The following is a 16127-nucleotide window of genomic DNA, read 5'->3' as shown; positions in this document are numbered from 1 at the left end:
GCTCAACACAATCTCATTTGACAAGCAAGGCATAATATGCCTCACGCATTAAAACGTGAAAGTGTGCTCAGTCTGCAATTTATATCCTCTTGTGTTGTTTGTGCGCACAAACCAAGGCATCCTGACAAGAACGCCCCAATTCTGTGAGGAAACGTCCTTAACAAGTGGTATGCAGTAATTGATATTGAAAATAAAGAGTTCTGGCCTATTGTTTTATACCAATTATAAAAGAAATCAAGATAGTTTAAAATGAAGAAGATATGGAAGAAAATCATAACATTAGAATAGGCAAAAGTTTAACTGACATTAAACAAAAAGCTATAGCAGAGAGAGAAACCGTAAGCTAGAGCAGCGTTAAGATTAGTTGTTTCTGCTCATCACAGAGCACCATGCAAATTATAAAAGAGCGAATGTGTTAGCAGACAACAACCCACACGGACAGGCAGGGTGGCTTGTGCCTGTAACCCCAGCACTCCAGAAACTGAGGCAGAAGAACTAACAAAAGTTCAAGGCCAGCCTATGCTATAGTGTGAGGCTATTTCAAAAGAGAAAAAGAGGCCTGGCGAGATGCTCAGTGGCCAGAGGTTCTGGCACAAAGGCTTGAAAAGATCTAATCTGATCCCCAGATTCCACAAGGTAGCAGGAGAGAACCAACTCCTGAGACTTACCCTCTGACTCCATGTATGTGTCATGCCACGCACACATAAATACACACACCTTAATAAATGAAAATTTAAAATTAAAAGAAAAATACCATTTATAATATTTTACAAAGACTGCAAATAAGCATGGGGAAAGACAGACATTATTCAACTAACCAATGGGCAGGATTCGAACAACCACTTCAAAAACTAGTAAGAAATAGTGGATAAAGTGATCACAATTCCATTAACCAACAGAGTAAAGCACAAAATAAAACAGACAGAGTTGTGGTACTTTTGTTAAACTGAAAAAAGGTGTTGAAGCAGCTTGGGCCTGGCCCAGCAACACCAGAAAAGAAGGGGTGTGGGAGAAATGGAAATTGAGGGGCGAGCGGGTCAGCGCTGGAAGGAATGTGAACGTCTACCCACGACTGACGGCCCGGCCATTTCTGAAAGCTGAGAGAACTATAAAACTGAATATAACATCAATAATCCCTACCCCAATATACAGCTCAGAGGACATACATGCAAAAGACACAGGTCTTTAATGAACATTATACTTAAATATACATATATTTCACACATCTATGAAACCTGAAAATATTCAAATGTTCACTAATCAGGTAGGTCTATTTTAATCATACCATATAAAATGTCACAACCAAGCAAATAAGCCAACAACAGTAACTGCTAGAATGGATTTCTCCAAAACACTGAACAAAATAAAATATAGAATTCCAGTTCACACAGTTCACAAACAGGTAATCTGTTTAGTGCACAGTATTTCAGGCCAGAACAGAGGTTTCTACAAAGATTCTGGACAATGAACAAGCAGGTCCAGAGCAGTTTCTCAGTCACAGGTAGTCTTGATCTGGATACTGAAAACAGTCACACTTCATAAAAATTTACGGAGTCCTATGTTTAGGATATACATACTTGTTAATATTTTGCTACAGTTTGATTAGCTTTACTTTAGACAAATGAGATACAGTCTAAAGCCTTATCTCCCTGATCCAATCTGATGTGGTTTTAGAAGCTAAGCATGGTCAGGCATAGTTAGAACATGGGTGGAGAAGAAGGAAACCAGAACCAGGCTAGGTGACACATGGCCATAATCCTAACACTTAAGAGACTGGGGCATAACAAAAAATGTAGTTTACTGGGCTACATAGTAAGAATGTCTTTAAAAATGAAAAACAGAAAAAGATGAAAATAGGGTATAGGCAATAACAAATGTTTGAAAAGCACCTTGATGAATACAGCATCAATATTTAAGAAAGTCCTGTCGGGCTACAGAGATGGCCGAGCACTTGCTGTTTTTGCAGAGGGCCAGGGTTCATTTCCCAGCAACCACATAATGACTCCCAACTATCTATAACTCCATTTCCAAGAAATTTGATGTCTTCTCCTGTCTTTCGTGGACACCATGTACACACATGGTACACATCCATACATGCAGGCACTCATATATACATATGAAATTAAAAAAAATAACGTACTACTATGACCCACTAAATAAGATCAGCAAGCAAGCATTTATAGAGTCCCCGATGGGGGCTAAGACTCACATTATCACTGACAGTGCAAAAACAGATGAATTAGACCTCGCGGCACACACCTGTCAGGCCAGCATTGGGAGAGGCAGGCATCACGGTGTCACGTTCCAGACTCTGTCAGTGGAAGACAGGGAGGCAGGAAGGGAGGGGCAGTACTTATTCTTGGCCTCAAAGGAGCGACTGGCTGAATGTGTTACAAAGACAGGAAATAATGTAGGAAAAGAGAAGAAGGGGGAAGGACCTGCCCAGGCTCAGTATTAAAGAATAACATCTTTTTCATGGCAACATGAGATAAGAAATCTGGCACTATAGAACAGAACCCTTAAAAAAGACCCAGCTGCTCAATGAATTATTTAAAAATAGGATGTAAGCCTAAAATAACTATATAAGAAAACACCTCATGCCTAGAAACATATGGAAATATAGATCAAATGTGGCTTTTAGTTCCCTTCTTAAAATGACCTTTAATGAAGTCATATTGTGAAAGCAAGTGAACCATGTGCCGCCCAGTACAAGAAATTGATATATGGTGGATAGTGTTCTATAGTACTCAAGGATGTTAAAATCTGTGTATTTTCAGGGGCAAGTCTAATACAAGAGCAAATCCTGTTTTAAAATAAAGCAATAGACCTTTTTTTTTTATCTATGACAGCTTAAATGTTATCCTATAGTTATGAGAAGCATTTTGTACACTCGACATCCCATAGAGTAAGATTTTTCTATATGATGGTTTTAAAACTGCCTCCTTTCTTACAGATTTGTTTGGTGATAAAATGCCAAAGCAGAGAGGTACAGAAAGGACGGCTTTTCTACGTCTCACTATTTTCTAGGACACTTGCTGTTAAAGTTCCATTATGAAGTCAAAGATCCATTCACTAGAAGTGAAACTAGAAGTAACAAGGAAAAGCAGCATCCGAATGCATTTCCTAAACGAAATCAACAATAACAATAATATTAAAAGCACAAGTGATGCTCTCCTCACATAAAAATAAGTCAGTGTGACGGCCCTGAAAAAGAGTATTCCTTCCTCAATTCTCCAGGGAGCCAGCAGACAAATGAAGGCAACTAAGGAGGAACGAAAGAGGAAGAATAAAGAAAACAAAACAAAACAAAAAAAAAAAAAAAAAGGGACAGCACCAGTAGCCCAGCCTCCATGCCAGGAAGGGTATGGAACTGCAACATGGCCTCTGCACTGCTCTGCGGGAGGCTAGCCTTGACATCAGTGGCCTCAGGGGACTTAACAGCATGGGGGGGGGGGATCTGACACAGGCAAAACTTGTGTTGAAATAGACCAACAACACTTGAGGAAGGCCAGGCAAGCCACCTCAGGACAGAGGCAGGCTGCAGGGTTGGACTTCCCCAGGTGACATGGAGAACCGTACAGAAAAGTTACATCAAGACAAACTCCAGCTCAGGTGCCGACGAATGGGAAGCTGGAGCTGTGTTTCCTTCCTCCGAGGCCTGAGTGGCTCACACTAGAAAAGGGAGGCGGGCTGGACCGATGGCACAGCCGGTGGGAACGGCACTAGGGACCAGAGTGACAGAAAGACACAAGTGAGAGGACTTAGTAAAAAGAAGCAATGTGGCTGTGCCCACGAGAAACAGGGGATAAAGAACACGGAGATGATGGCGCCACAGGTGAAACAGTGGAGCTCTACTCCAGGACAAACTCATTTCAGGTGCTGGCATGGTTGAAGGTCTTACTCAAGGACACAGTGGCTGAGTTCAGCAGCCATTAGAGTAGAAAAGGGGAAAACACGCAGTTCAGGGGAGAACGGCGAGACACGTCCGCTCTTCCACTCAGCGGGCAGCAAAGCTCTGCGAGACTGCCCAGCACCGGACAGACCACCTGGATGGCAGAGGACGCCAAGAGAAAGACCACAAATAGGCGTCCAAAAGAGTTCATTAATAACCATCATTAATGATACTAAATGATGAAGGCCATATCTTACAAGTATATTCTTAGAAAAAATAAGAATTAAATATTACTTTACAAAGTAAATATTCATTAACTTATATTTTATAATTGACTGAGAGAACAAATTATTATATATTCCTCTTCAAGGAGAAATAATTTAAACTTAGCTATCAAATAGAAAATAATCGCCTATATCCTATCGCCTTGATATAACTATTATTGCAGTCATTTTTACATAGCTGTAACTAAATTATAAATTAAATTATTCACTAGTAGTTTTCCAATTGACCACATGCAGAATTAAGCAATATGTATTTTTCTATTATTTTAACACTTTTCATAGCATTTTACTAAGCACATTTTCAAAGTGTATAAATCAATTCACCTATTGCTCACCAAACCTAGGAGCATGATAAATTATGAAAGGTATAAATCAGCATGTAAAGTTTTACATTTCCAAGTTCAACCTGAGAAGTAGATAATTAACGGCACCCAACACGGAAAAGCTGCCCCTAAAGACTGAAAGGAGAGGGGCAGGCTTATTTTCAGACACACCATCACTCCAGGTCACGGACAAGTCAAAAGATTTACCTGGAAGAAATCTTACAAAACGTGGCATGAAATGAAATCGTGGACAGCAGGGAGGGCTGTCTTCAAACAAAGGACCTGAAGCAAACAAGGAAAAAGAAAAGAAGAAAGAAATCAAACAACCTTACAGAGCCAACACTGCAACTTAATTCCCAGGATTTATGGGAACCACAAAAAACACCACAGAAACAGGGACATAAAAATTGCCATTCCCCCCACCCCGCCTCAATAACTCAATCCCTCATCAGCAACTGCTGCAGCTTCCAGTGAAGACCGCAGAGGGGCCTGCAGCAGCTCAAGAGGAGACAGAAAGGCAAGAAGCCGAAGCAAAAAAATTACTTTTTAAATTAAAAAATATCAGCATCTTTGTTATAATCAAACTACAGCATTACATAATATGCGCTTATGTATTAATTCCTTCAGGTTTTAATCAATGCACTAAAGGATGCTGCTAGTTTAGGAAGCCATTTATCAATACACCTGGTATTAAAAGATACTCATTCATTTAAAAACTAGTTTCAAAGGCTTCCTTCAATATATGACTTTAAAAATAAGCAAATTTAAAAAGCTATTGAAAAATTAAGTTTTTAATCCACACATGCATGTATGTTTTATTGACTAATTGGCTCTCTAATAAACTGTCACCTTACAAGTTTATTACAGCAATGGTCATTATATTTAAAATATTAACCACTGAGATTTTTGTCCCTAATGCCCATAAATAAGGTACTTATATTAGTAATAACTGGTACAATCTTCTTGCTAATAGGCACTGACAAACTACATGGAGCAGAATCCATAAGCACATACTCCTGTCAAATGATAGCAAGTACTCCTATAGACGTCACGCCTTTACCTAGGTATTTACAAAATAGAAACGTCAACCATGCCCCCACCATCTTGTGTGAGCTTTCATATACACTGTGACATACGTCTTAGAAGACTCACTCTTTTTTCAAAGCCCTATAATTTACCTTTAAGATTCCAGTCATACAGTTCCAAAATATCTCTGAATAGGAAAAGTGAAAACAGTTCAAGTCCTTTTACACAAAAATTCTGAAAAAAAAAGTCAAAATCAAATTACTATAGATCTGCAAATACATATGAACTGAAGTTTTAATTTGTCCTAGCCAAGCATCTCAGAGGGTTTGTTGAACTTGTACTAAAAGCATTCGCTGCACAGCTTGGCCACTGTCCTAAAAAGACTTGCTGATTTCAAATTGAAATGAAGTAGACAATACCACCATTAGGATGCCTATAAAAATGTCAACTCAGCTCTTTTCAGTGTACAAATAGAATGTCTTACAGTCTTCCTTCTACCATGTTCTTCTAATCTAATTGTAAAATGTTTAAGAATCTCCTGGGAGCTTCTTGTGAACGCAGATTCCACATACACCTGCAAGCTGACCAGCTTGCCCAGCCCACTCCCATCCCACGCTACTCCCACAGTGCAGGATTACTGTTGCCAAGTTACCAAAAAACAGAAGTCCTTTGTACCAAAAAATTTTAAACTAATAACAGAGGCAAATAAAAGGGTTGAGAAAAATGGCAGAACTCTGCTGAAACTGCTCCTGGAGACAAACTAAACAGACGACGTATCTGCAAGAGTGTCTGGTCTCGTGAGGCTTCCTCCTACTCGTCTTGCTTGGGGTTCATAAATCACCCAGCATGAGATCACGTCAGGAATCATAAAGTTTTACAACAATAAGTGAAGGCTTATGACCTTAGACCCGAATAAAGCAAAGCAAAAGCTAAAAACTCCCTACACACTGAAGGAAGGGACAGCCCTTGCTCTTTAAGGCCATTTCAATGCAGGTAGAATGAAGCAGGCTGGCCCGGAATGAAAGAGGCGATAATTTAGCATGCACATCAGGCCCATCAATCCCGCCTCATTGCTCCCTGCCATCCATGACAGCGCTTCCCAGTTAAACAAATTCCAAGAGCCAAGGGCTCCAGAAATCGACCCCAACTCCGACACATCAAGCACACAAGCTTGTTTGCTGTCTCGCTGTTATTTCTTAGTGTGATTTGTTGACAACACTAAATTCAAGATCAGGCAATGAATCATTCTGAGACTCACATTAATCTTAGTTTGGAATTTTAAATCTCTTGCATATATTTAGATAAATCTGCTGTTTAGCATCTGCAATGAAAAACAATTAGGAAAAAAATGTAAATATATGGGAAGAAAAATGAGGCAAACACTGATCTTATCACTGAAGATAATGAGCAAGATTATTCCAACAGCGCTTGGATTCTGTTCCAATGTTCCAGCCCTCTCTGTGAGACTGGCCAGGACCCAAACTCTGTCCCTTAAGCAAAACTGAGAACAGATGTACAGTGACTATCAGCAGATGCAGCACGAGCAGACATGGGTTCAAAAATAGGTCAATGAGTTTAAATTTTTGAACCATGGTACCAGAGGTACATTACAGCAACCCTTTTGACAGTGAACATGGTAGTTTAGGGGTCTCAAGTGGCAAAACGCTAAAGCTGACCAACTTCAATTGTGTTGCTGCTTGTGTGTGTGTGTGTGTGTGTGTGTGTGTGTGTGTGTGTGTGTGTTTAGGAAAAAAGATTAAGAAAGCAGAGTAAAACACACTCAGCTGCTAAGCAATCCTCTCTTACCTCAGGCATCATCTCTTCAATAAAGTGAATCGTGTAGTCTATGTTGAATCTAATCACTTTACACAGTGGAATCTGCAAAGAAGAAGAGCTGTTGAGCTGCGGGCTCATAATGCAGAGTTTGCTATTTGACTCAGAGGACCACGAACCAAATGCAGTTTCACCTTCACGTAACCTGGTAACAACTTTGGACACAAAGTTCAACTGCTTCCTTTTTTTGGTTGTTTTTTTTTTTCTTTTTTTCTTTTTTTTTTTTTTCTTTTGAGACAGGGTCTCACCCTGGCTGGTCTGGAACTCCTGTGTAGACGAGACAAGGCTGGCCTCAAACTCAGAGAAATTTGCAGGCCTCTGCCTCCTGAGCACTGGCATTAAAGGCAATGTGTTACCACACCTCGTCCCAAAATACTGCACCTAACGATGAGCATTAGGATCTCTCTGACCAAGCTTCTGTGGGAGACGGGAGAAATATTGGTGCTTCACTGATGTGATTAGCAGAGCAACCCAAACACAAGAACACTCAACCCAAACATGTCACCTCGAGAAAGAAATAAAACCAGTCATGTGCTAACTTTACCTTTAATTCTTCACCCAGGTCAAGAATGGCAGCACAAGAATACATCAGTTATAAACGCTTAGCTCGGGGATCAGTGCACAGCGCAGGCTGCCCGCCTGGTTCTGGGGATCAGTGCACAGCGCAGGCTGCCCGCCTGGTTCTGGGGATCAGTGCACAGCGCAGGCTGCCTGCCTGGTTCTGGGGATCAGTGTACAGCGCAGGCTGCCCGCCTGGTTCTGGGGATCAGTGCACAGCGCAGGCTGCCCGCCTGGTTCTGGGGATCAGTGCACAGCGCAGGCTGCCCGCCTGGTTCTGGGGCAAGGGCAGCTGTAGTAGGAACTACACAAGAAAGAATTATTTAACAAAGAAAAGCTAATATTTGCTGGGCCGGGTACTGGTCTAATATTTCACCGTATTTACTTATAGAACTGTCACGGCTGCCCTAAAACATAAGTTTCACCATTATGCATTATGGAAGAGAGGAAAAAACTAAGAGAACCATCAGGCAGGTACCTTGGCTGAAGTTGCAGGTGGCTGGTAAAAACCTACCACGGAATGCACTCCTCGCTGCCCATTCTAGTACCCAGAGCATGTGAGAAGCTGGAGGCTCAGCTGAACTAATCCACATCTGTCTTATCTTCCCAGCACATCATCACACACCAGCCTCGTATCTAGCACAAGAGTTTTCCATAAATAGATTTCTGAATGAATAAAAGAATGAGGAAGGGAGGGAAGAAGGTTACTGAACTGGCTAGCTGGGCCCAATAATTGAAACCAGAGGCCCTGGAGATGTGTTACACGGTCTTTCTGGTTTAGCAATCTGACCATGAAACAATGTAATCACTTTTACAAACCACAGCTGTCAGAAAGAAACAGATTTTAATTCTCCTGGAAAAGGGGATGCAAAAAAAATAAATAAATAAAAAAATAGAAAAACAGTCTTACAATGCCATCTACTGGAAAGGAAGTTAAATTTAGTTCTTAGGTGTTCTTTTTTACATTTTTTTTTCTTAAATACAGTGGTTGGCAACTTTTTACTACGGGATTCATTTTCAACTTCTGGACATATTATGTCCTCAGTCCTCAGCTAACCAAAGCAATGTTCTTAGTAGACTATTATTTTTACAACCTACTTTAACCGCACTGACACTTAAAATACTCAGGAGTTACAAACAGGCATATGATTTAGCCTGGTTCTAAAATACCCATTCTTTACTAACATCAATATAAGGTTCATACTTTAGAATAAGCCATATGCCCTGTATTAAAATGCAAGGATCTAGAGTCCAGTAAAATGGCATAATTCCTGTCAGGCAGTGGTGGTGCACGCTTTTAATCCCAGCACTCGGGAGGCAGAGGCAAGCAGATCTTTGTAAGTTCAAGGCCAGTCTGGTCTACAAGAGCTTGTTCTAGGACAGCTAGGGCTATTACAAAGAGAAACCCTGTCTCAAAAAACAAAAAACAAAACAAACAAAAAAGATGGTGTAACTCCTATAACCCTGAAGATCCTGAGGCAGAGGTGGGAGGATCATGAATCCCAAGCCAGCCTGGAAAGCAAAGTGAGACTCCATCTCAAAAACAAAACAGAAAAAGGAAGCCAAGGATTAGAAAAGGGATGTAAATAAACACAAAGAGAATATGACATGTGGTAAATGCAACTAAAAAGGAGCATATGAAAATGCACGGACGGTACAGCTAACATTTGGGTTGCTTTGCTAGACCAGCAGGGAGCCAGGCACACCTCACCTCTATAATGCCAGCACTTGGGAGGTACAGGCAGGATAGCTGAGGACAGCCTAGTTTAGACAATAGGTTCTAAGTCAGTCAAAGATTACAGCAAGAATCTGCTCAAAAATTTGGGGGAGAAAAAAGCAAACCAAGGGTACACAAAAATATCCAGGTGAGGAGGGCAGGTCCTGGAACACAGAGAAAAGGGACCCGTGAGGTCAAGTTCTTCAGAAAGCACAGTGCACATAGGGAGAAGCCAGATGCTGCTGGGGAGAAAAGAACACAGCCCGAGGGCCAGGCTACAGTCTAATATACACCCCTCCAGGTACCATGGATGGTGGTGTTGAATCATCCGGCAAGAGTGAGCAAACAGAGGAGGGAAATAATGAGAGCTCTGGGCACATACAGAAGACGACAGAGGAAGAGCAGGAGAGAGACCTTCCTCCTCCTAGCTTGTGTGAAGGACAGCAGAACAGCAAAAAGAACTGTCTCCACCTCCTTGCAGCAGAATTCACTTACTGTCCTAAGACACTCCTCAGGACATGCTTCGGGCTTCCATCCGCACCACCGGGGGCTTCTGAGGGGGACACAGCTAAGAAAGGCGCTTTTCCTTACTGGCTCACAGCCTTAGAGTCAAAGAGAACTTGTCCTCTCTCACCAGGAAACTAGCACTTCAGAGATCACCACAGCAGCTTCCATCAACCCACACAAACTGACACAAACTCCCAGCACTTCCTAAATCCTAAGTACTCAGTGCTGCCATGCTGATACTAATTCCTAACCCATAAAAGCAAAACTAATTCAGTAATACCCACAAATCTGTACATTCAATCAACACTTTTTCTAATGAGTGAAGGACCGAATGGGTCATCAGTGATCAGTGAAAAGGAATCCTGACCAAGTTCTTGCTCAGAGAATGATCACGGGGATTTCCTGGGCATGAGATCATTGTGAGACACTGTGCAATCAATGCACCTTTTACACTGTCAAAGCCCCAAGCATCAGGCATCATAAGGAACCACAGGAGAACTACATGACAGGATAAAGCACGTCGAGGAGCACTACACACTTAGCCAACAAAGCTTTCAATCCACTTCAACTCGAGACCTTAAGATTACCTTCCGGAGCTAGCTCTGGTCAAGAGTCCACGTGACCGTCACCTCTAGGCCCTTCCTGCTGATGGGCTCATTCTAAGAAATGAGTCAGGTCAGTACTGCAGTTTAAGAACCTTATGGGAGTCTACTTTAAATTCAAGAGATCTTTGACAGCTCTAGCTCTGTGAACTTTAGAATCTTCGACTCAAAATTCAATTTCTATGGTCAACATCACTCACAAAAATAACAGGGCTCGTCATTGCGGACAAAAGTCCTCAAGTTTTTTGAGAAATTCAGTATTTATATAAAATACATGCTGAGGTCAGGGATTTTCTTGTTTTGCTTTCCGTCTCATCTCCCCTAACACAACAAAACCTGACTAATTCAGTAAAACTGCCTCTCAGTGCCAAACTTTATGCTGGGAAACCTTTTAAAAATTATCTTTAAAAACAATCACATTTCCTACTCACTTGTGCCGTGAAACCCGCTGTAGAAAAGCAAATGTATGTTTCAAGGCCGATCTGTACCACATAGCAAGATCTGACTCACAGAAAAACAAAAACAAAACAAAAATTCTATTTTTAAGTCTAACTCAGAGGCTGAGGCCGGCTCAACAGTAAACAGCACTTGCTGCTCCCAGTGAAGACCTGAGATCCATTCTCAGCACCCCGTCAGGCAGGTCACAACTCTCGTAACTCCGTCTCCAGGTGATCCGATGTGTCTAGTCTTCATGGGCACCTGCACTCCCATGTACATAGACACACATATACACAAAATAAAAATTCAAAATAAAGCTTTCTTTTGAAAAAAATCTGACTTAAACTAAAATCCCAAGCTATCATTAATAAAGCTCAGAGAATCGCCAGTCCAGTATAAATGTTAAAAAAAGTGAAAATACTCAAATTCATCTGTCTGACATCTTTCCCAAAATGAGAGGTGCCAATATTTATTATGTACCAATTACCATGCTAAACACTTGCCATGTGCCAGTGCATTCATCCTCCACAAAAACGGGTAACCTAATGCAACTAGTACCCCACCCACAGACGACAAGACCAGTGTGCAGTAGTGTCAGGCCAGAGTCAGCAAGGGGACTTCACTCCAGGTCCCAAACTGGTGTCCACAAAGCCACACTGCTTGTCTTCCCTGTGCAGGTGACCCTGAAGTCAAGGTGAGAACTAGATGACCACTAGGGAATTAAGAAGTAGATAGATAAGCTGGAGTAACTTCCTGCAACAGGACTGGCATTTGCAGGTGGACGGTAGAGGACTGCAGAACGTCTGAAGGCCATTACAACTTCAGAGCAAAGAATAGGACAGACACAGAAACACAGCAAAGAAACGACAGAAATTCTAAACATTTCCAGTATTTTACATATGAAAGTAAACGGGGAGAAAGAGGGGAAGAGGTCTAAACGGAAGAGCATCAATAAGTAAGGGTGATGGGGAGACAAAATATTACATATTTCCTGCTGCTAAAAACTCGGGTTCAGACAGACAGATGGAGATGAAGATGTGCGTGTGGTGTGAAGGTAGAAGGAGGCTATCTGGGGAAGGAGACGTACAGTGGGAGCAGAGAGGAGGGAGAGGGTGGCGGGGACAAATGTGAGAGTGTGGCAACTATGTGTATGGAGATGCCCTCATATAACATCTCCTGAAAGAACACTCCAGTAAAGCCAGGTATAACTGTGTATGCTGCACCCTTGTGTAGACTGAGGCAGGAGGACCCTGAGTTCAAAATCCTTGTGCTATCCAAGTTCCAAGCCAGGATGCGCTACCTAGTGAGTTTTTCTCTCAAAAATCCAAAAAGTTAAAATCAATTCCCTTATGGTCAGGGCATATCGTAAATAAGGAAAAACTGTTTTATGTTAGCATCACTACCTAGAATCACATTTACTTAATGAAGTAAAAAGGAATGACAGAAGCAAGGTAAGATCAAGATTTAAGCTCAGCCTCCGACGGAAAAATCTGAGTTCTAAGTAAACAGTATGAAGATGACTTTCCAACTGCAGACAAGCAACACGCCGAACTCCAGCTCGCTACGTCCTTCAGGACCCACGGCCCAGGTAAGGCTGCATGCTCTTCCCAGCACGGCTACAGCAGCTCGCTGTTCAACCCAGAGACAGTGAGCAGCTGGGCAACTCCCAAGGCTGCCAACAGGACAACTGTGATGCCCAGATACACAGCGTCCATTTGCACTGATTCCCAGAAGAGCATCCCTGACACCCTTAAGTATCGTGAATCCTGTGTCAGACCAAGTCATTGAACACGAGCAGAAAGCAAGTGAGGTTACTCCAGACTTAGTGTCCTGAACAAGTCCTGCTTCTCTTCCCTTTGCTCAGAGACATACAATAGCTTCTCCTTAAAACTTCCACTTTCCTTTGAAGAATAATCAAAAATAGCTCATCACATCACTCCACAGTTTATCCTCCCTTTTCCAAGTTTGACACCCTCAAAATGTTATTCTAACACGTTTACTTACACCATTTAATGCAGCCCAAACCTGTGACTCATTAGCAGACTGAGAGTCCCACCCGACACTGCTGCAGCCGCCCTGCAGCTCACACAGGTGGGGTGAGGAGTGACGGCTATGGACACAGAAAGGGAATCTAAAGGGAAGATAAAGGGAAGGCAGGAAGTGCAAGGAAGGAAAAAGGAGCCAACTAGCACATACTTACATTGGTCAGGGGGGCATGTGCAAACATAGAAAATCCTTCAAAGATATACTCATGATCATCATATTCTATAACTGTTGGCCTGTCAGTCTGAAAGCAAAGAAGAACACAAAACAGGATTCAATCATAGCATTTGCATGTGCAGGAATGCACTCAGGCACAAAGTTAACTCAAGGCAGAAACAAACACAACTTTGTAAACTCAACATATTTTCCAATATCAGGGAACATACACTAAAAAATAATTTTAAATGGAATTCTTTGGCTTCAAGAAATTCTCTAACTTCAGATGTAATATGTATGTATATATACATACATACATATACACACATACACACACACACATATACTTCAGATGCAGTAAATATATAGTATATAGCATACTATATCTTTAAACAACTAATGATGCTTATTATGGATACTATAAAGAAAATTAAAGTCTCTATATAACTTCATTTCCTAAAAATTAATTTTCTTTAATCTATAACACAACCAGTTCTACTTTACTGAACTGTATTTCTGAACAAATAGATTGACCCCACAATAGAGAGAATTCTGAGGGCCTTGAAGTGCTGGAAGCCCAACCCCACAGCTGCATCCCCACCCTGCCCAAGGAGAAGACAACCCACCAAACACTGCAGTAGAGTAGGGACCAAGCAATGTCAAAGATTTCAATTATCTAAAAACAGGATCTGTAATTACATGATATAAACACCAATCTCACCATAAGAGACTCTCTTCCTTGTATATCATTTTTAATAGCCAGTCCTTTAGATATTAAATGCCAAATGTAGAGCAAATTAGAAAGATTGGTAGCTTAAAAGATACTTCTTAGCTAGGTACTAAACATTATGGTTTCACAAATTGTGTGTGTGTGTGTGTGTGTGTGTGTGTGTGTGTGTGTACGGGGAAGAACTAAAGATTATCCATTCCTTTTGTCAATAGCACTGTCCACTTTCTATTTGAGTGACTCAAGAAGACTAAGTTAAATATAATGAGAAGATTCTGATGAAACAAGCAATAATAATGAAGGGTATGACCACTCTGAAGAATAGGCCACAGACCTACCATATAAACCAGTAATCTCAGTCCTCAAAAGACATCAAAAATACATTCATACAAATATTCTTTAGATCAGAATGTAATAAAAATATCATTACATTACTTCCCCTTCCTGTCATTTTCCCCAAGCCCTCACACATCTAATTCTATTTTATGCGCATGTATATACACCATTTGCATGCTTAGTGCTCACAGAAGCTAGAAAAGGAATCAAATCCTCAGGAACTGGAGTTACAGGTGGTTATGAGCTACCATGTGCGTGCTGCGAACCAGACGAGGGTCTTCTGGAAGAGTAGCAAGTGCCCTGAACTGCTGAGTCGTGTCTTAGTCCACACAAATACTACTGTCAGCACTATTCACAATAGCAAGCATGGAGACAACCCAAAGTCTATTAACTTAATGAACAAATGAAACATGCTAAATAAGTTATTAAATCATGTAACTAAGAATACTTTTGTAATCAAGACGTCTCACCATATGTAACCAGAATTAGCAAATTTCATACTGTAAGAGGTAATGCAGCCCAGCACAGCACATAGACATGGACATTGATGCCCTGGCTTCTAGAAACCACCACACTGCTTAGTACTTGAGCAAATTACTTAGCCTCATCTATAAAACATAAATTAATGTCCCAAATGGGTAGTATGGATAATATATACACAGACGTTATTATGAAAATTAAATTAGCTATGCTAACCATTTAGAATATAGCACATGCGCATAAGTATACCATATTATCACACTGACATATTATACATTGAATGTTCTGATTCAGTCACAGGGCAATAAGCTGCCCACTGACTTTTAAAACTCAGAAACGCCCTACTTCACGCTTCCCACTCATTACTCCGAATAGCAGATTCATGATTCAATGGCTCTATAAATTTAGTTATTGCATGGTACCAATACAAACACAAAAGACATAATAAAAATGGGGGGAGAGGAAAGCTGAAATAAACATCACAATAAAGCCAAATTTTATCTACATAGTGATTTTAAAAATAAAAATAACGTAAGAACTGAATCAGAGTCTAGTGTGACGGCTCAGGCCGTAACCGGCACTTTGGAAATGAGGGAGGAGAGAACCGTCTAAGGTGAGAGGCCAGCCTTGGCTACACAGCTAAGCTCTAGGCCATCCCAGGCCACAGGGTGACCTCATTAGCAACTTACTAAGAAGTTGGTGGGCGGGGAGACGGTAATCCGGTAGTGGAAAAGGCGGCCAGCGTTGTTAGTCATGGGGCGGCAGGGCTTGATTGCCTGGGGGAACAAAATGGAATCATTTTACAAATTAAGGAGAAAATAATTTTCTTTTAAAATAGGTTACACTGTCAGTTTCACATCTGACAACTGCTTCTATGTATGCCCCTCACAGACTATTCGCTTTGCTACGCATGGACTGAATGAACAAAAAGATGTGGCCAATCACCAGTTCTCAACCTTCCCATATGCACTAGCAGAGTGAGGCCCAAACTGATCTGCGATCCGGTGCTCAGTGAGATCAGAGTGTCTGTAGCGTCTGTGTGAATGGGTGTCTGTCATCAGCGGGGTGCTCGGGGGACGCACAGCCGGACCTGCTATTGGTAGAATACGGTCCTATCCAATACATGTAGTTAAGTCAGTGCTGGCAGCATCCAGGAGTTTGGACGGACTCATGAGGCTTGCCATCCAGAAACAATTTGGGAGCCG

The 16127-nt window shown here is 41.4% G+C and overlaps 1 protein-coding gene across 3 annotated transcripts in view; it reads right to left on the bottom strand.

Moving 5' to 3' along the window:
* The window catches only part of Drosha (drosha ribonuclease III), a 112637-nt gene that overhangs the window by 69184 nt on the left and 27326 nt on the right, over positions 1–16127 (bottom strand). For all 3 annotated transcript variants that reach the window (XM_087896962.1, XM_087896960.1, XM_087896961.1), the window contains exons 11-15: positions 15612–15698; positions 13381–13467; positions 7332–7403; positions 5678–5759; positions 4707–4781 (exon numbers count right to left, since the gene is read on the bottom strand). In XM_087896962.1, coding sequence (XP_087753088.1) covers positions 4707–4781; positions 5678–5759; positions 7332–7403; positions 13381–13467; positions 15612–15698 — 403 coding nt within the window. The remainder of the gene's footprint in view (positions 1–4706; positions 4782–5677; positions 5760–7331; positions 7404–13380; positions 13468–15611; positions 15699–16127) is intronic.

This window comes from Myodes glareolus, chromosome 15 (genome assembly GCF_982192425.1).
Source record: "Myodes glareolus chromosome 15, mMyoGla1.1, whole genome shotgun sequence".
Lineage (NCBI taxonomy): Eukaryota > Metazoa > Chordata > Mammalia > Rodentia > Cricetidae > Myodes > Myodes glareolus.
This window is presented reverse-complemented; position numbering and strand designations above follow the sequence as displayed.